Source organism: Corapipo altera, unplaced genomic scaffold, assembly GCF_003945725.1.
Source record: "Corapipo altera isolate COAL_440 unplaced genomic scaffold, ASM394572v1 46, whole genome shotgun sequence".
Lineage (NCBI taxonomy): Eukaryota > Metazoa > Chordata > Aves > Passeriformes > Pipridae > Corapipo > Corapipo altera.
In genome coordinates, this window is record NW_020884883.1 from 967,227 (window position 1) to 988,709 (window position 21,483).

At 35.6% G+C, this 21,483-nt stretch overlaps 1 protein-coding gene across 4 annotated transcripts in view; it reads left to right on the forward strand.

Moving 5' to 3' along the window:
• The window catches only part of CSMD1 (CUB and Sushi multiple domains 1), a 1,093,278-nt gene that overhangs the window by 214,694 nt on the left and 857,101 nt on the right, over positions 1 to 21,483 (forward strand). For all 4 annotated transcript variants that reach the window (XM_027640975.1, XM_027640976.1, XM_027640977.1 and 1 more), the window contains exon 2: positions 952 to 1,168. In XM_027640975.1, the coding sequence (XP_027496776.1) occupies positions 952 to 1,168 (217 nt within the window). The remainder of the gene's footprint in view (positions 1 to 951; positions 1,169 to 21,483) is intronic.

The window sequence follows — 21,483 nt, forward strand, 5'->3', positions numbered from 1 at the left end:
ATAATAAAATTGCAGTCTGAAATACTTTTCTGGTTTAGGTGTAACAATAAAATGCTAAGATTATACTTGTTCTTTAGTGCTTAAAATGCATATAATAATCCAAGAAGTACAGTGCACAGAATGTCCTTATACTTTTCTCTGTTCAAATATTTCCTTAACGCTTCTCTCCAGCTCTGAGTCAGTACCACTGTTGTGTGTGGGATTAACAAAATCAAGTAGGAAACTAGCAACAGTGTGCACTGTAAATCAAGGTTTCTTGCTGGGGACTTCCTGTTAATGAGATATCATGCCCTCACAAAATCTGTAGGATGTACAGACCAGACACAAATGCCTGTTAACTAAAACCCTCAGTGATATTTTTAAAGAATCCTAACAAAAATTAGAAAAAAATTAACACTTTCCTGATCACAATATATATGACACTACAAATGTTGTACCACAGAAATTTTGCTATGTTGTCAAAGAATAAAAATCTTGATGTTAGTTGTAACACAATGCGTAATAAATGTGTTTACATTTTACTTGTCATGTTGAAAGTATGTTTCAGAACAGCAGAAACTCTAATACTTTAGTGTTTATATAGAAACTTTATAACTGGCCTTTGCCAAAAAGCTCTGAACGTTCTCTGCGACTAAAACTGTTGGTCTATTGAATTTATGACAGCAAAACTAATGCTGAAATTTCACATTTAGATGAATAAGTAATACACTGTTAATACTACAGAACCTCAAATAATGATTCACTGCATAAAAAATTGGTAGGTGTCTCAGAAAATCCAGCTATGAGAGTTGTGAATCCAGAGGGACGAATGGTATAAACACAATTTTCTATGGTGTTTGTAATCTAGAAAAAAATATAAAATTAAGTTTACATATAGATATACTCATGTAAGAATATATACTGGAGGAGAAAAAAAAAGACCAATGCATATTTTCCTTTCTTCTTTTTCAGGTCAGAACTGTGGAGGCTTAGTACAGGGACCAAATGGTACTATAGAAAGCCCTGGATTTCCTCATGGTTATCCAAATTATGCCAACTGCACGTGGATCATTATCACAGGAGAGCGTAATAGGATACAATTGTCATTTCATACTTTTGCCCTCGAGGAAGATTTTGATATTTTGTCAATTTACGATGGACAACCACAGCAAGGCAATTTAAAAGTGAGGTAAGGTACTTCTTTCTTTCTTAATTTCTTTCTTTCTCTCTCTCTTTGCTTTTCTTTGTCTCTCACGCATAGATGTTCTGACAATATGTTAGAATTACATTGTGTTTCCTTAGTTCATCCCCAGCCATGGGGATAGCAGTGCTCCAAGATCTCACAGCAAAATAAATTAATTCAAGTTTCAGATCTTTGTGGCCCTAGCTTGTGTATCAGTAACATCAGTACTTAAAATTTGCACAGTTCAAGGTCAGTTTTTGTAAAAGCCCTGAGCACAGGAGTATTCTACATTACAGTAAATTATTCTTATTTATCTGTCTACCTATGGAATCCAGATTTGGCCCAGTGACCCTTTCTTGAAGGCACCAATCACCACTTTTTGAAAGAACTCTTACTGAGATCATGCTTTACTTTTCTACCAAGCCTACAATATTTGAATCAGAGGATGGGTGTGCTGTTCGTGCTAACAGTGTCCCATGGTCTCTCATCAAATGTGGCACAGAAGTGGTGAGTGATATTGTGAGACACAATATCATTAGTACATGTTAGGCTGCATCTGAAAATGCTTGCTGGATGAAATCCTTCAGGTGACTGTTGTCTGCCTGGCAGATGAGTTGAGCTGTAAATTGCTTGACATTGCCAAAATTGAAATTATTCTCCATTAAGCAATTAGGTATCTTTAAAGGTCAGAAACTGGGGTAACTTGTCTGTCCAAATACCACTGAGGTTATAACGAGGCTTTATGGAGGCTTTTTGATCTTGAAACTTTTCACAACTTCAGGTTTTGATGCATTCATTTCATTGGTGTCTTGTGAGTTCCTCAGTCATTTGCTGGATCTCGACTGCAGAGATGGAAAGCAAACATTGCTTTCAGTGCTGCTTTGTCATTTTCTGTTCAGTCATAAGATTTATGGAGTACTGTAAAACACTGCTGTCAGTTCTGTTGTCTGATTACCCTTTTACATGATGCTGATTTATACTATAGTGTTAAAACAAATGTGGGAACATCACCAACTTGTTACGCATTTTAGTGGGTATCATCATATATTTTTGACAACAAAAATGTTCTGATTCATTGTTGATTCAGACCAAAAAGTTTTGAAAAGGTAGGAAGGTAGGATGCAGCTACTGGTGCTTTCATTGCATGGTGTGTGGGCTTCATTTACTGCACTTAACTGATCTCTAGTACTTGTATCCCCTGTGTAAAAGGATAAATATTTCTTTTTTAGTCAAATGTTTAAAAATGCAATATCTAACATGCCTACTTGTTTTGCACTAATCTTGGTAGAAAATTGTTTTAAGGAAGAGCACCAACAGGTACTCTGTGGGTATGAGCATGGAAAACAAAAATTCCTAAGTATGATCTTGATCCCAGTGAAGTAATTGTAATTGCTGTTGGTTCCTGTAAAATAAAGGTTTTGCTTTCAGCTTCCAACATTGAAGCTGGAATTTTATTTCTCCTTGTTTGCATTTGCCAAGCAGTTACCTTCATAAATGGCATCATAAGGAAAGAAGCACTTCTTGGGTTTGCAGGATGCAGAAGTTAATGTAGCGGAATTTGAATGACAGGTTTTTATTGACGTCTCATATCCTGTGGCATACTCCTTGTTGTACAAAGCACATTCACAGGTTTACCCCTCTGCAATTGCACATTTCAAGACAATTCTCTCAGCAGATATTGAAAAATTATAGTCCTCTTTTTTTTTTTTTTTTTAGCTGACAGCATGCAGATGCAAGAGAGCATCTTGGAACTTCTGCTTGAGGGCACACACCTTTTTTTTTTTCCCCATAGATTAAAAAAAATCCATTAGATTTTGGGTAATTGAATTTCTTAAGCCATCATGCCGAATCTAGAGATTTTCCTTAAAAATAGCTGTGTAACTATATCACTGTGAAAAAGTATAATAATTAAGTAATATTAATCCTATATTTTGTATCTTATTTTTTCAGCTGCTAAAGCAAAAATGAATAGAAATGAATACTATGTTCAACTAGTTTATTGTGCTGCCTGAGGGACCTTTCAGCATGCTAAATGGCCACCAGTATACTTTTACTGCATATTGATTGTAAAACCTAATAAAATAGAAACAAATACAAAATACATTGAAATGATAAGGCAAAGGAATAAATTGTTTTAGGCTGTTTGTGTGGATAAAGAAAAGCAAAACAGGTAGTGGTAAGATGAATATGAACTTCTTCTGTTAGTGCATTATTATGCTTTAGCATATAGTGATTTAAGGAATAAATTACATATGGTAGTAATCACAGCCTATTGTAAGCTATGTTATAAGGAGGTTGAGAAGTAACATGATAGCAGGAAGAACAATGTAAACAAAACATAAGGTACTAAAAAGTGCTATTTTCATAGTGATTTTTTCCTAGATAAAACCCAACTAACATTCAGTAATTCTGTGTAATTACTGAGACCTGTGGCCCAAAATTGTCCTTAAACAAATTGCTGCAGTTGCTTTATTTTTATGGTTGTAAAGTTCATAGAACACAAGACAGGAGTTGATATATAATATATATATTTATATAGGTATATATTTATATTTATATATGTACTCACACATGTATTTTGGATGGGAAAACAATCCAGGAGTGCAGCACGGGCTGTGATCTATTCAGTGGTGCAGCAGATCTGTGGAAAGGGACCTGTGGGTCCTGGTGGACAACAAGTTCAATGTGAGCAAACAGTGTGCTGCTCCAGCAAAGAAAACCAACAGGATGCAGGGCTGCATCAACAAGGGCATCACCAGCAGGGATAAACAAATCATTGTCCCACTCTGCACAGGGCTTGTCAGGCATGTGGAATACTGTGTTCAGTTTTGTCCCCACTATACAAAAAAGATGTGGACAGGATGGAGAGGGTCCAGAGAAGGAACATGAAGATGTTTGATGACTGGAAAGATGCTGTATGAGGAAAGGCTGAGAGAAGTGGGTTTGTTCAGCCTTGAGAAGGGGAGATCTTAAAACCATGTTCCAGTATTTAAAGGGTGGCTACAAAAGAGTTGGATGCTCTCTTTCTGCATGAAAAAATTAGAGGTATAGGGTACAAGTAATTCCTGAGCAGATTCTGATTGGACACAAGAGGTAAATTTTTCACAGTGAGAAAAATCAGTCATTGGAATAATCTCCCTGTGGAGGTGTCCCCAACCTTGGACACTTTTAAGATTCAGCTGGACAGGGTGCTGGACCATCTTTTCTAGTCTGTGCTTCTGCCATGAAAAGCTGAACCAGATGGTCCTTGAGGTTTCTTCCCATCTGGTATTCTATGACTATGATTCTGTGATATATAAAAGAGGAGAACTGAAATTTTAACTGTAATGAGACCTGTTATGATAATGCTTTGTTGCATACTGAATTCTTAATTCTATTGACAAACATGAAGTTAGATGATTGATTTCACCATATATTATAACCAAAACAGATGTCTCAGTTCTATATTATTGAAAAAAACCCTTACATGAATGCCAAAATATTGCATTATTAGTTGATGGAGAAAGATTTCAAAATAAATCACATTCTACTTAAGCTAAGAAAAGATGTAAAATGTATTTTTTATTTCCATTTTACATTCTAAAGATATTGTCTTTTGTTATATGCAATTAATCATCAGCATGCAGAACTCATATGGATGAAACTTGTGGAGAAGAGATGCGAGTGTGATACAATGAGAACAGTTATTATTCAGTTGAATTCCTTGTGGATTGTTTTCCTAAGTAAGCGTTGTATTCACTAATTCACTGAATATCTGCTACTGCCTGTAATACAGGTGCAAGAAAATATTTAGTTTGACTTTGTTTCTTTACCGTATGTATCAGATAAAATAATAAATGGTAACATTTTTAATAGAAAGGGGGAATGTATCAACAGGACAGAGGGACACAGGCCAGCTCTGAAGGGACTCAGTGTATTTTGGCAATATTGACTTATCAACTTGTATAGTGCTGGTAGATGCACTATGTGCCACAGGCAAGTGAGTTCAAAACAGACATCTCAAGAGTTCATGGATTTCGGAAGTCATTTCAGAGCTGGTTCTAATACATATCTATTTTCCACACCTGAAAAGAGAAAATTGCTTAATAATTTTAGCATGTCTTGTTACAGTGTATTTTTCCTATATGCATAATTCCTGAATAGTAGTTTCATAGAGAGGTATAGGGAAACTGTAACAGGACTAGGTAAACAGGTACCAAAACATCTGTTGCTGAAGAGATGAAGTGGGATGTAAATGGGGTATTAGGACTTAGAATTGTGAATGTTACAAACTTAGTGAACTGAGACTTTGTATGTGGGTTTACCTTCATCTCAGGTTATGACCTGAGATTCCACATTTTTTCTGTGTCAAACACAGGTAAATGGTGTAATCTCTGTGTTACAGTGTCTGTCAGTTATTTTTTTAGTATCTCACACTTAGTTTACCTAAGAGTTAGTTGCAGAAGACCTGTGCAATATACTATGGAATAAACTTTTTCAACTAATCAATCTTTCAGACAGTTCTGAAAAACTTTTAGAAATGGATTCCTAGCAGTTTTGTTTTTTCTTACACAGAAATGCTGCTAATGAGAAGGCAGAAATGTGCAGATATGAATATTTTTTGTTGTGTGTATTCACATCTGTCAGTTATTTTGGACATACATAATAAATATTTTTTTGTAAAGTGATTTTAAAATGTCTGTTTGCCTTCACGGCTTCTTGGGCCTTTAAAGCTTTATTGAGTTTACTGCAATCTAGGTAACAATATAATAGATGCTACTCGTTATTACTCATATTAGGTAAAATAAACAGTTTTGGTTTAACAGAGCAGTAATGCAAATTATGAAAGTTGCTAACGGAACATGTAATAAAATAAAACTTAACAAAAATTTCCTGCAAGAATATATAAAATATGTGTTTAATACCAACACATACCCTCTGCTTTCTTAAATTATGTAGCAATAATAGGAACTAAATGTGAATTATTCACAGTATTCACTTTTCTCTGTCTCCATCAAGCAATAAACTACATGTATATACTTCAAAATCCAAGTATGGAGATAAAAGCTAAAGTCTGAGCTCCCATTTACTATTAAATCCCTTTTATCTTAACAAACCATGATTTATCATGTATGCAGTGTTTTAAATTTTTTGTTTGATACGTTTTGTTTTGTTTCTTGGTTGTTTATTATTTTATTTCTTCAGAAACCATTTCTGTCTTAGGTCTAACCAGGGTCAAGAGAACAGTGAAGCAATGAGGGGGTGATTGACTTGGCTGCAGAAGTGCTATCACTGCAGCAGCAAGAGATTCACTTATTTTGAAGTTCTTTATTTCCTTTTCCCTTCCCCATGAAAATGTCATATGTAGTATTTTTTAAATTTTTATTGCATAGCATTTTCTACAAGTTGCATTGAGTGTATAGTACTTTTGTGTGTGAGAGCTAGTTACTTTGTGAAGAGAACAGTGTAGGAATGAGTATAGTAGTCATATTTTTTCCAGCTGAAGCCTACCTAGAACACAGGGCAAAGTAACAGAGACTGGGCTAGTGTTCAAATTTGTAAAACAAGATTATTGAATAATTTCAGCAGGACATTCTGGTACTTCATGTCTGCAAGAAAAGGAAAATTATTACTGTGATGATGCAAATTATCACTGAGTTCTTGCCTATCAGTGACAACCGTTCCCCTTTTTATATTAATCATATAATCATAGAATAAAATATAGAATGGCTTGGGTTAAAGATCACCTAATTCCAGTGCCCCTACCATGGGCATGGACACCTTCCACAAGATCGGGTTGCTCAAACCCCCATCCAGCCTGACCTTGAACACTTCCAAGGCATGGTCCTTCCACAATTTCTCTGGGCAACATGTTCCAGTACCTCAACACCTTCCGAGTAAAAAAATTTCTTAACATCTAATTTCCTAATATCTAATCTAAACCTGCCCTCTTGCAGCTTAAAACCATTACCCCTTGTCCTGTCATCATCTACCCATAAAAAACGTCCTTCTCCCTCCTTTTTGTAAGTCTCCTTCAGGTACTGGAAGGCCACATTGAGGTCTACCCAAAGCGTTCTTTTCCTCAGGCTTAACAATCCCAGCTCTCTCATCCTGTCTTGGTAGGAGAACTGCTCCATCCCTCTCATCATCTTTGTGGACTCCTCTAAATCAGATTTTCTTCACTTTTTCACCTATTAAAGGATTAGGAAGAAGGAAACATTTGTAGTAGACAACTAAAATATGATTGATTATACATCACATAGCTGTTTCAGGAAAGAAATGAAACTATGACCTGATCAACTAAATGCTGACAAATAGTTTCTCCCAAAATGAAAGAGTGTATAATGGAAGGAAAGATAATTTTTGTGTGCAATACTGGCAGGTTCAAACACATGTAGGGGTTTGTTTTGTTGTTTTTTTTCCCCACAGATGGCTAAAAGGCAGAATACTTATTTCCAAAATTTTAGCTTCCCAATTCAAAATCATAAGCTTCCTAATTTTGTTGGTAAGCTCATATACTGAAAAGATTTAACAAAAAATTATTAAAGTCAAATAAGGAGTCTTCTTACTAACAAACTATTTCACCAATTATTATAGAACATATTGATTACATATTTCAGGCTAATAGTAAATGATGACCAACTAAAAAAGAATACTCTTTTTTCCCCTCAAAACTCCATGGAGTATTGTTGGAACTCTCACCTAAGAAAATCATTTCATATTTAAAGAACTATAATTTCTTGGAGGAAAAAAAAATGGATTCATTTAACAAGGCAAAGCAGTGCATGAATTTATACTGTAACATTCTTCATCAGTTGTTTAAACCTTTTCTAATGTAGTTGTTTAAGTCAGTATGTTTTTGTTCAAAATAATGAATGTGACGCCATAATGAAAATGTAACTGTGTTCAATTTCTTTGACCTCTTGGAGGTAGATCTCTTTTTCTTCTGAAACTAGCCATAGTACATCTTGAGAGACTATATAGATGTTACTTCTTTGCCTCTCTCGTACTTTTCAGACTGGATCTGTATAAGTGTCACCAGTGATTTGGTGCATTTGTATGAAGAGTTTCACAGTCAAAAGTATTCAGAGTAAGGGACTTAAAAGGGGAGAATTGGGATGTAGTTACAGAGAGTGTTAAATTCTATAGTTTTAGAAACTTTAGCCTGAGTTAGGTAATCTTATTGTTTCATAGATGTGCAACCAAATTTGATTTAAGTGGATAATTTAAAAAATGGTTTGTAAATACCTTTCTAATAAAGTAGGCAAGTATTTAAAGATACCTTATAGTGGCCTGCTGAGAAATACAAGTGGTTCTTTATGAATGGGTTTTAAGTGTTTCACATGATGATGTTTTAGAGAACCTTGATTTCAAATAAGAGGTATAGATTTGACTCCCTTGTTATTCATTATTGCATATGGATTGTTATATATTATTGCATATGTAACAAATAATTAGTTATTCAACTTGAAGGAGTTATATTTATGATCATACCAAGGCAGACATCCATGCACACCTTAATTAGTTATTTTACAAAACAAAACACCTCAAGCATCCATTTATTCAGTATTTACAAAATCACAAAAAATTTCTAGTTTGAGTGTGGGTATGTATTTGTATGTACATGGGTTTTGAAGAGCTCAGTTTACATCTTTGCTTTACCTGAAATCTCAGAATAAGGTTTAAATGTTACTTCAGTATTGTCAAGGATGAAAAAAATTGCCTTCCTTGGTGTGAAGTCTCTTGAGGTAGACAGGGAACTCACATGATATACAATATTTTAAGGAAAACATTTTTGATTCTGTCAGACTGATGAGTTTGTAATCTGCAGAACTAAAAACACTTGCAAGATTTTTTTGAACGCTGCTCAGTACACAAATTTCTGTTTCGTGTTGTGGGGTGGTTTGGTTTGGTTTGTTTTTTTCTTTTGAGAGTGTTTTATTTTTTCATTTTCCTTTCATTTATGATAGTTTCTGAAGCTCCTAAAATTCCAGTGATTTGGGATAATACAATTTCTACAGATTTTGACACTTACTTAAATATGATAAATTCCTTTAAGATCTCACACTCATTCTCAAAATTCCTTAGGACTATGATACTAGAATACATTAAGAATGCAGATAAACAGGCTGGAGAATTGCAGCTCTCAAAGTGTAGATGCACTTTAAAAAGTGTTTTAGTGTAGCTTGGTGATACAATTGACACCAAAATTGCAGACAACTTTCCCAATAAACAGATGATAACATTAACTCAGTTGCTGGTTGTGTAAGGAATTTTAACTCTTAAATACATTTTTGAGAGTGAGGAAAATTGTTTACCTTTTTTATCTGTCAGCATATATTACTCATGCAGAGAACATAAAGCAGTTTTATGTTACTAGTCTTTCTGTATCTTCCATTTTGTATAAAAAGTTACTCTGTTTTATTTTAAATTATATACATTGAATTGGCATGATTATGTAGAGAAGCTGCTGATCAGCATCCCTAAATGCTGTATATACAATAATTATTGCAACTGTTCTTGGTCAGACATCTGTCAGTTCCCTTTGCTCACATTCTGACTGCAAGCTAATAATTAAATTACAGCCTTTAGAAAATTTACAGCTGGACTCCTCAATAAGAAAGTCTAGTTGCCAAAATCTGTGCCCTTTTGATTTTTTGCTGTACATCCTTATTTTGGGAATTTTCATCATTTCTATTTAACTGTGATAGATAACTTTAATTTAATGCATAACCTGTATGCTGTGCAGAAATTTTGATGCTTGTTTGTTTTAGAGAGGAAAAACGTATTTTATCTGATAACTGTCAAATTAAAGGGGGAGAAAAACTTTATAAAATGTAGTCTTCATATTTCTGTAATGCATGTAATTAGATTAAACTGTGAATCATGTTCTCTTACTGTCATTTGGTAATTACCTGCCTGTCTTAACTGAGCCTGGGGATTATTGACTGTATGATCACAGTCTGGTTTTGGGTTACCCTGTGCTGGACAGGGGTGTAGTGATCATAGCACAGATACAACATCAGAAATGTTCAGGCATTTGAGGAGAACTCTGCAGTTTCTCATCTCTGAATTGCTGCAGTGAAAGTTCAGTATCGTCTCCCCCTGTGATCCAGTCACACACATTCAAATTATCTTGTAAAACAAATTTTGTAGACAAGTGTTCTCATAATCTTGCAGTTCCAGATATTACTTGGAGACTTTCCTCAGCTTTCGTTCTGTTCATGTTCACAAGAGCATCTGCTGACATTATTAGTGGCCTTGGATTTTGACAGTGATGTTTTTCCCACTTAACACAGTCTAAAATCTACTCAAGTCCTAGCTTATTCCTGACATCATACTTTCATTTGAGTGAAAACTATGTATGCCCATCACCATTCAACTCAATGAATTTATTAAGAATGCTAACTAGCCAGTGGCTGACTAGAAGTGCATATAATGAAAGTGATTCTGCTCATAAAGGAAGACACCAAATTCTCTGGGCAACCTGTTCCAGTGACAGTAAAGAATTTCTTCCTAATATCCATTCTAAACCTATTCTCTTTCAGTTTGAACCCATTCTGTCTTGTCCTGTCACTACATGCCCTTGTAGTTACTCTCCATCTCCCTTGTAGGGTCCCTTCAATTACTGTAAGGTCTCAATTAGGTCACCCTGCAGCCTTCTCTTCTCCAGGCTGAACAATCCAAATTCTCTTAGCCTCTCCTCATAGGAGAGGTGCTCCATCCCTCTAATTATCTTGGTGGCCCTCCTCTAGACTTGCTACAACAAGTTGATGTCCTTCCTGTTCTGGGGACCCCAGAGCTGCATGCAGTGCTTCAGGTGGGGTCTCACCAGAGCAGAGTAGAGGGGTAGAATCACCTCCCTTGACCTGCTGGCCACGCTGCTTTTGATGCAGTCCAGGAGACAATTGGCTTTCTGGGCTTCAAGTGCACATTGCCTGTCATGTCCAGCAATCCACCAGCACCCCAAGTCCTTCTCATAAGGGCTGGTCTTGATCTGTTCATCATCCAGCCTGTATTTATACTGGGGGCTCCCCTAATGCAGGTGCAGCATCTTGCACTGTCTTGTTAAACTTCATGAGATTCTGGTCGCTCTGGATGGCATCCTGTACTTCAGGTGTGTCAACAGTACCTCTCAGTTTGCTGAGAATTTGCTGAGGGTGCACTCAACCCCTTTATCTATGTCATTAGCTATTATCCCTTACTATACTTAAAAATTGTAACAGTTTGTTGTTTTGAGAGTTTCCATCAGTGAGGAAAAGTGAGACAAGGTCCTTACTTTGTCCCTGGTGAAGAAGTAATAAAGCAGGGATTCCCAAGAGAACCATCAGGGACCATGTTTTTCACAGATTTGAGGTAAAGAGGAGAGACATCCTCTTGTCTCATAGGTTATGAACTATCCATCATAAAATTGATAAAAGTTTGTAATTAAAATACAGGGTTTTTCTCTCCATTTAAGCTGCCATATGTCAGTAAGATGAAGAGTTATTGATGTGTTACACAAAGTAAATGATTTTTAAAGATTAATATTCCTTTTTTTTTTTTTTTTAATGGCTCTGGCAAATTATATGCATGCAGGTACCCCAGATACCTACTACCTGCTGTAGCTGCAGCTAAGGTACTAGGAAACAGCTTATTTCCAGAAGTCAAACCCACTAACAAATACAGTGCTAGTTTACACTGGGCAGAAAAAACACAGAGCACCTGTTCTCTTGGTGCCTTTTATGGCTTGCCTGGACTCCCTGCGGGGGGTCAGGCATGTCTGTGAGAACTCTTGTAACAGGAAGTCAACCTTCCTGGCAGGCAGAGAGAGAAACACACATAAAGCTATTCATGGGAAAAAATTTCCCAGGCAGCAAAGTTTCCTTGAGTGAACACTACATTTTTTCCCTCCTTGAACAATTCTTCCAATACTACCTGATGGAAGTATTGACTAGAGAAAACAGTGATATTAAACAAAAATATGTTTCAAATAAAGTCCAAGGCATTTTGGGGCTTTTAGCAACCCAGTTTAGTGGAAGATTCCATGCTGCAGTGGGTTGACCCTGGCTGGATGCCAGGTACCCACCAAAGCCACTCTATCATTCCCCTCTTTAACTAGACAGAGGAGAGAAAATATAACAAAGCGTTCATGGGTTGAGATGACTTATTCAACACCATCATAGGCAAAGCAGACTCGAATTTGGGATATTAGTTGAGTTTATTACTAACAGAATCAGAGTAGGATAATGAGATGTAAAATACATCTTAAAAACACCTGCAACCCGTTCCTTCTGCACTGACCTGCAGAGTTGTTCACATGTTCTCCCTCCACTCTTCTCTGGCTGCAATTTTCATCTGTGCAATAACTTTTTCTTCCCTTCTTAGACATGTTATCACAGGGGTATTACTGTCATTCTTGATTGTCTCCCCTTGGCCAGAGGGGGCTCCATCCTGGAGCTGCCTGGCATTGGCTCTACTGGACATGGGGGAAGTTTCTGGCAGCTTCTCACAGAAGCCACCCCTGTAGCCTCCCCCACCCCCGCCAAAACCTGGCCGCACAAACCCAGTACACCTGCCCATGGCAGAGGGGTTGGAACTGGGTGATCTTTAAGGTCTCTTTCAACACAAATCATTCTGTGATTCTGTGATGACTGTGGGGAATTAATTCTACAGGGTTTTGTCAAGAGTAAAACTCTTATGTTCTATTAGATATGTCAGACAAACATATACAGCCAAGTTAGAAAGTATCAAGGGCAATGGTAAAGCAACTATCGTTTTATACAGATTGACCAAACCAGTGTTGTGAAATAAAGGTTTTAGTCCATATTTGTCATATTTGGTTTTATATGTTGCATCTTTCAAAGACTAATATTGACCAACAAATGACATGGTAAAATAATTAGATGGCTAAATTTTGTATGAAACTATGAACTTAAGTTGTGGTATTATTGTCCATATATCAAACATCACACTTTTATGCTGCACGTCATTTTGTTTAATAATTGTAATAGGAAAAAGTTAAGAAGAAAATGCATCCTTTTTCTTAGTTTTGCTTTTTCTTGAAAGAGGTAAGGAACTGAAAAAGAGGTTAAAGTGAAGTCCTTCAATAAATGTTCCACAGTACATGAGACTCTGAGAAGCATTGCACCTGACAAGAAAACCTCTTTTCTCTCTGCCATAGCTTCTTCATTTTTTCCTGTGGAAATCATTGAAAATTGATGAAACAGAGAAAAGGCTCCCTTTCCTTATGAACATGAAACACTAAGTCACCGAAATTTCTTTTGTATGCTACAAACATGAAAGAGCAAATTGAGTGTAACAAGTAAACACAAAGATCATGAATAAGATTTTTTGTTTGTTTGTTTGTTTGTTTTTAATGTTTTAGGGCCTTTAGCCAAATATTCTAATATCATACTGTGTGAAAAAGACGTTAGTTTCTCTCTTGCTGTGAGATGTTCCAAGTTTCGAAGAAGCTGCCACTCAGAAAAAGAAATGATGAAAGAATACATTAGCATGAATAAACTCAACCTTCTCTAGTGAGGAAGGAAAAGCAAGTTATTTACATATAAAATAAAAAATTTATACTCCAGCAGTGGATGAGTATCTAATATCAGATTGAAAAAAGGCCAATTTTAGACTGATGCACAGGACGTTTGCATGTGAATTCCTAACTTATAATAAAGCAGTTGATCTTAGCGTTCAGTCCCCAGTGACCTAGCAGTGCATACATTGACATCTGTGAATAGAAACAAATTTATGCAATTGTCTAGCTAATTGAATTTCAAACTTGATAACAGTTAAACATCTTATTAATAAAGACTAAGACAGAGGATTTTCAATGCCTTTTAAAGGAGGGGTAACTAAGACCTTGTAACAAGAGCAGAGACTGTGGTTTCAAGGAGAATTTGCCAGCTCCAGTTTTGGATTGTGCTAGTGGCTACAGAGCAGTGACTGAAGTCAGAAAGGTACAAAGAGCAGTGTGACTGATAGTGCCACTCTTTTCCCATTGTTCACAGCCTCCATAACTAATCTGTGTCTTTCTTTTTATTTATTTTTTTTAATCGAAGGTTTCCTGAAGTTTTTATCTCCATCTACCAGTGAAAATTACTTTTCGCAAGCTGGGGCTTAAATGGCCTCTTTTGTGTTTTTCCTGACTTTTTTCCTGGTCTTATTTCAGAATTTCTACCCATGATCTTTCTGTGTCTGCCAAAATAAAACTTACCTCATGCACTTAAACTGGTTTGTTTGGTTTTTTTTTAAGAGAGAGAATCTTTTAAACATGAGTGTTGTGAGTCAGCATTTAAGAAAATGTAGAACTGGAAAGATAATGCATTTGAGTGGACTCTAACTAGGTCTGTGAAACTCTGAAAATTATAAGCAACTATGGAAGTTTTTTAAATTCCAAAAAGCCTAGGATTCAGTGACCAAAAAGCAAAACCATCTGTAAACAGGAAGGATTTTTCATGTAAAGAGTTAGAGAAAAAAAAGGATTTTTCACAAACTAGGCTTTCAGAATCTTTCTTCTAATGTTTACTCCAGATATGATGCTTGGGAGAGAATGGAAAATCACAAAACGCATATGAAGGCAACAGTTAATTAACTCACATGAATCCATTATATGTGAATTCTAGGGGAGGGCTAGTTTAAAGTATTCAAAGCACTTAAAGAGCATATTTTCTACAAAATCATAATAGAAGGATCCCATGGGAAAAATAGCCACAACCAGAAATTCTGAATCCTCTTTAAAACGCTTCTTCTAAAATCCCGATTTTCAAATGTTGTGCTTCATGCACTCTGAAAGTAGGAAAGAACAGAGTAACGAAAGAACAGAGTAACAGAAGTACACTATGTTGTAGTTGTAATGGAACTACATTATACCACAGATCATCCACAATATTCCATGCAGTGGTATATTTCCAGATTCAAGTTACTGTCCTCTAGCACTACAGCAGTGACAAATAAGTGATCTACTTCCTGTAGATTTAGGTAAATACATAATTTGTGCAATTCTTGAATTATATATTTTACATTTTAAAATAAAGCACTAATTTCTAACATTATAATAAACAACATAGTGATTTCTTTTATAAAAGCCATTTTTCAAAGCTCTTCAGCATATTTGGCAGCTTTCTACTAACTGTTCAAACTTGTTTTCATAGTACAGTCTTGTCCTCATTTATTTTTTTGTTACTGTAACCATTAATCATAGGTTCTCTCATTCTTTTCATAAAGACTTTCATAAAGGAAGGCTTGTCAACTTTAGCATTTCAAGATATAGAGCACAGAAAGGAAAAGTTATTTTAATGTTATGCACTTTAGTTATTAGTACTGGTCCACTATTTATTCTTTGCCTGTGTTTCCAACCTTATGTCTTGTCAGTGATGGAGAGAGAATTTTTTTCCGCACCCAGTCTTAGTAAGACTTTTTAAGCTTAACAGTTCAAGATAGAGCTGATAAGTTCTTCTCTAGATGAATGTGTTAACACATTCTTGCGAGTAAGCTTTAATTTTCTATGCTCAAAGTTGTTGCTTGTGTGTAGGAAGATTCTGCCTAAAAGGAAGGATGAATATGCTTAGCTAAAGCTTTAGCTAAAACTATTTATCTTGTTTCATGGCAATGATATTTCAGGAACCAATTTATGACTTTAACATTACTTATTTTCTTATTTTACATATTTAATATAACTAGAGGCATTTGACATTACATTGTGGAAGTGAATTATGATGTATACTGCTATCATATTGATATGAGCAGACTAAGTTTTTTATTGAATATACAATTTGAGTTTAATTATTATAGACATTTACATAACGATCTTATGCTTGATTATTCAAGTGGACAGCTGTAAAGGTGAATCCTGTTTTAATAGTCCTTTCTGGCTGTATTTACATCATATATTAATTAGCAAGAAGGTTTAATAAAGTTTCTTCATTGTAGAATTGAGTTAAAAAATGCTCATTGTTATTGTATATACAATTTTGAATTGTATATACAATTTATATATTTCAAATTTTGTATTTGAAATCACTTAGTTGGTTAAGCATTTCAGTAGTTAGTAAAACTGTTTAATTTGAGAAAAAAACCTCTGGAGCTAATAACTCCTTTACATGAGGTAGGGTATGATACATTACTTAATGAATGCATGTAAAAAGTCACATGTATCAGAAATCCAAATCTGATTTGCCTGAAATATACTTGGTTGGTGTCATTTTAACTGAATTTAACTCATTGTTTTCTTCAAAGAATGAAACTTTCATGTTCTTTCTATCATAATTCAGTATGATTAAGTGGAAGTTAAAACCTTAGTCAGATAGTTATCTCTTAGAAGTAGAAGACTTAGAACAAGAGATTTTTCTGCTTTTTAAAATATCACTTAATCTATGTTTTATTATTTGTGAAAAATAGTGTTTTCATTAATAGGTGTTCTCTTGCTAAATACTTAAAGATTGCTAAGCATCTTTGAGTAGAAGTATAAAACATTATTATTGTTTTCCTTTGGCAAAAGTGCTCCGAGTTCCTCTTTCCAGAGTGTTCATATTCCTTTGTTCTTTTCAAAAAACTCTTTTCAAAATGCAAATCTGTATTTTCTGAACATCTTTTAACTTTATTTATGTTTAAAGATTTTTAGAGCCTTGGGACTATAATCCAAGGGAAGCAAGCTGCCACTACATGTGGAGCTTTCACAGCTCGGTAGTAAAGTAGTCTAGTATGTGCTAAATCAAGTCTTTTGTTTGTAATTGTAAAGACAGGTCCAATGAAGGCAGCTGTACTAACACTAAAGTGATGTTTATGGGCAATAAAAGACACACTTTTGACGTAACACCTCTTGGATCTTTGAACAGAGGAAATAAAGTGGATATAGTGCAGTAAGTATATTACCTCAGTGAGTGTGCGCATGTAGCAGAGGCACTGGGGCAGGTTGCAATGTGTACTTGTGTATAGGATGATGAAGAGACAAGCGTGTCACTGGAAAATATCTTCCCATTGCCTCAGTGAGTCATGGAGATGTTGCTCTGCCCTGCTACCTCCTACTGCCATGAGAAAGACTATAGCAAAGCCAGAGCTTGTCTCAGATTTTCTGAGGCCTTTAAGAAACTAGGTGAATATTTGGATCATGTTTTTCTTTTTCTTTACCACAACTACTTCAGCCATTTCTGCTTCTTACAGAAGACAGAGGATCAGAAATAGAAACACTGTGAGATTCAATGAACCCTCATACATACTGGATGTAACCCCACTGTTTCAGGATTGTTTTCTGTAATCCCAGACAGGTAAAATCCTTGTATTTTAGTAAATTAGATCAAAGGTATGCCGGAGTGAATTTCAGAACCAAGTTCAGAGTTCATACTTAATTGATTTTCTTTTAAGTACATAACTTACCTTCCTCTAGTAGACAAAAACCAGTAAAAGTTTGAAATGTCAACCATTTGCCTAAATTGGATAAATGCCACTAGATGCAAAAACAGGGTGACAGAAATAATAAAAATGGTTTCTGAATTGAATAACCTTACTGATAAAGTTACCTTTAATTGGAGTAGTAAACATCTCTGGAATGATTTTACTTGATGACAATTTCCTGGCTGAGGCAGGAAACATGGGAGCTTACATCCTCAGCTCCTAATTTTTTAGTGAAATCCATGTGTAAGGTAAATAGTGAAGTATATTACATTTAAACTGTTCAATTTCAGAATGCAAAATTACATACAGGAAAACAATGTGCGTTTGTTGAGTAAAGTAAATCCCTCTTTCTGATTTTCATCCATTTTACCTTAATCTTGATCATGATTTCCTTCATCTACTTGTTTGGTTTTCTACTTTAATTGATTTCTTTTATTCTTACATGTATATTGCTTTTTAACTACCATGAGTCTAAGCTAAAGCCCAAAGTACATAGTAAGCATTTATTTGTCTCCTTTATACTTGGCTTCTTCTTACTCGAGGCAAATTTCCAACTTTTCTGATTCAATCTATCTCCATTGACCACCTCAAAGTAGAACACAGAAGTAGAGATTGATTGTATTAGGGCTCTCCTGCCCACAGAAATGAAGGTATGGTAAATCACAATGTGAATTTAGAGCGGTCACTAACTAGATGGGTAAGAACACTTGGATTGCGCTCAGAAGATAGAAGACATTAGTTCATTCTGCCCACACAGAGCACTGGCAGCATCACATCCCCATGTGACAAGTAAAGTCCAATTTGCTTTACACAGCTTTCAGAAGGGGCAATTAGGTTGTGCTCAGCATGGCACCATGTGTTACTACAAAGCTTCCTGCTGGTTCAGAGCATGGGCAGACTACAGTTCTTATCTATCTGCAAAATACCTTCATAGGCATAACCACTGAGTTTCTTTAGTCAAAGGAACATTCTCTACTCAAAAAAAAAAAAAAAAAAAAAAAAAAAAAGAAGAAAAGAAAAGAGTATCTAGCATTTGCTTTATAGCAGAAGTGAGAAAACAGTGAAGAATAGCAAGTGTGTTAATTTTATTGTGCATTAGCATTTATTGACAGATAAATAAGTCTTTAGCATACCGTTTCATAGTATGGTTCAGCTGATATACCTCCATACTTAGATTGGAAAAATTGGTCCTGATCCTTCTCTGCCCCCAGTTCCCATGTGAATGCTTTGCCATGCTGCCTTGCACCAGCACAGTGATGCATCTAACAAACCTGTGTAATTTGCTGCACTGGCAAAAACCCCTTAGTGATTCTGTTGTCTTTGTTTAAATACTTAAATCAATTTATGATGAATAAGCAGAATACCAGTTACTGGTGTAAGGTTGGAAGCAGCACATGTCATGTGTTGACCTGGAATTAGTGCTATGAGGAGCAACCTAACTTGATAGATGTTATAATCCATATCCTCAATCTCAGTACATATTTAGTATTCCCATAAATTGAAAGAAAGTAGCATTAGGATAAGGGATGGAAACATCAGAAATTATCAGACAAACAGATTCTCATTGGAAAATACTGAAAGTTGTTTTCTTTGGACTAATAAATGAACTTTGTAGAAAAATATCAGAGGATTCCTACACATTTACTATGGTTCCGAGACAACCTTTGAAGACACTGTTTTAGGACAACCTGAGCCAAATAATATATTTCAACTTTCAAACAGCTCTTATTCGATGAAATTACTGAGTAAAGAAGTGGGTAGATTGGTACTGGAAATCTGATTCCCACCAATAACCTCATTAAGAGGAGGGGAAAGGAGGTTGTCACTTGTTTATTGGGTTTTCTTGCTTGTGAAATAGATAGCTTTTAGAAAATAGGTAGAATTTCTGTTGTTTATAAGATAATCAAAGCTTCAGAACAAGGATACTGGTAAGAAGCAGTAGCCAGAAGCAAAAGGAAAAACCTTTAAAAATCAAAAAAAAGCTATGGGGCATCAATACCCAGGATATACCTTCTACACAAGCTTTCCTCCCAACATATTATAATTAAAAAAAAAAAGCCTTCTTTGGTTTAGAAGAAACTTTTACATTTTCATAAAAAATTAAAATGAAAATTCTTTTGCATTTCTGCATGAAGTTTTAGCTAATTGAGTAATTTAAATTTCCATGCAGACCAGAAACACATTCTCTTCTTCTACACATTTATTTCAGTTGGTCTTGTACAAATGATTTCAATCATCTTGCACAAAAACATAAGTTGTAGTTGCTTTGCACTGCTGATAGATGCAGATCACATACATAGCAAAAACATCTTCACTTGCCATTTTAATGATTTTTCCTTTTCATATTTCAGTTTTTTACTGTGAAAGTTTGTATCAACACACTACATAAATTTCTGAAAAGTAAATGTGGTTTGTGAACAGCGTGGTCAAATAAAATATCCCAAGTACATAACCTTGAAACTAAAAGATCTTGCTATAGTGAGATATGGGGAAACATTTAAGCTGTACCTGACAGTACATAACATGAGGCTTTCTCCATTGCCTTTAAGCCACAGATCCTAATAATTATTCTTTTTTGTGACAGCACCTGTCAGAGTTCCCTTGGATCCATAATTGTAAAGTGCTTTGAACATAAATGAATCGCAAACCATCTTTACAATCTCATTTTCTGATACATGACATGGAAACTTTTGTTCTTCACTCTCTTCATGTGTGGAAAAAGGAGTGAAAGAAGCACCTGCTTTCCTCAGCCTTTGGTTTTGTTTCAAATCTTTGAAGTATAAACAAAGGTTACTTTGAAGTAAATGCTAAAATCTACTTCTTCAAAACATGTAGACCCCCTAAGCTTTGGTCTTATATTATATTTCCTTATAGTATAGGTGTTATCAGGTCTCACTGATGTAAGGTTTGCAGTGTTTTACTTTTTTATTTCATGAGCACATTGAAGTGAAGATAAACTGGTATCTTTCATGTCTGATAGTGGTTTCTTTGCCCGACAGATATAATTTTTTTACAAGCCCAGTACTCTGTTTAGTATATCAGTCTTTCATGGCATCATTAACTTCCATGAAACATCATCATAGCAGGGAAAAATATCTGAGAAGTCTTGTGTATGTGTCAACATTCTTCTGTATTACACTTCAAGTGAGTTTATGTGATGGTTTTTATCAGTCTGGTATTCATTTACTTTTGTATAGAACTATTGCAACTGTTCTTGGTTTAAAATATTAAATACATTTGGTTCGGACAGTCATAGTTAGATTTATAGGACTATCAGTCTGACAGTCCTCTCTCCCACATCAGCAGTGGGAAACAGAAGAAATATCATCACTGTAATAGTCTGTTTGTGGCTCACTGGTCTGTTACAGGTGGGAGTGAGAGTCTGTTTCAATCTGCAAGTGTGGAAAGAAGGGTTGAATATACCCAGAGCTAGATTAAGACACAGACAAGGTAAAATGTTGGTAACCAAAACAATAATTTGCTTTTATTTATTATTAAGGAAACCAGCAAGGAGGAAAATAGGAAAGTAGGAAAAGGCAAAGAGTAATTACAGAAAGCAAGTGATAGTCACCCATATGTTTCCTGAGAAGTCCCTTTGATCCTTTCTTCTTCCGTCTTTTGGTGGGGAGAGTCCTGTCTGGCTTGCCAAATTCTCATTTATGAGACACATAAGTGACACACTTTATGATAGTGTTTCAGCAGCCTTGCCCAAGCTTAGGGACCATGACAAAGGCACGTTCGCTGTGTAGACATTGGTATTGGGGCGATGTTCGCGTCATACATCCAGTTCACTGCATGTGCGGGCTGTTTACTTGGGGTGACATGGGTGCACAGGGCCTGTAGGTCGTGATTAATTGCTGTTATCATGGTACCCTGCATGCTGAACATCCTGTTATCGCAACTGCCCTCCAGCTGCAGATCTTTCTGATGGGGGCAGGCAATGGTGAAACAATTTAACAATT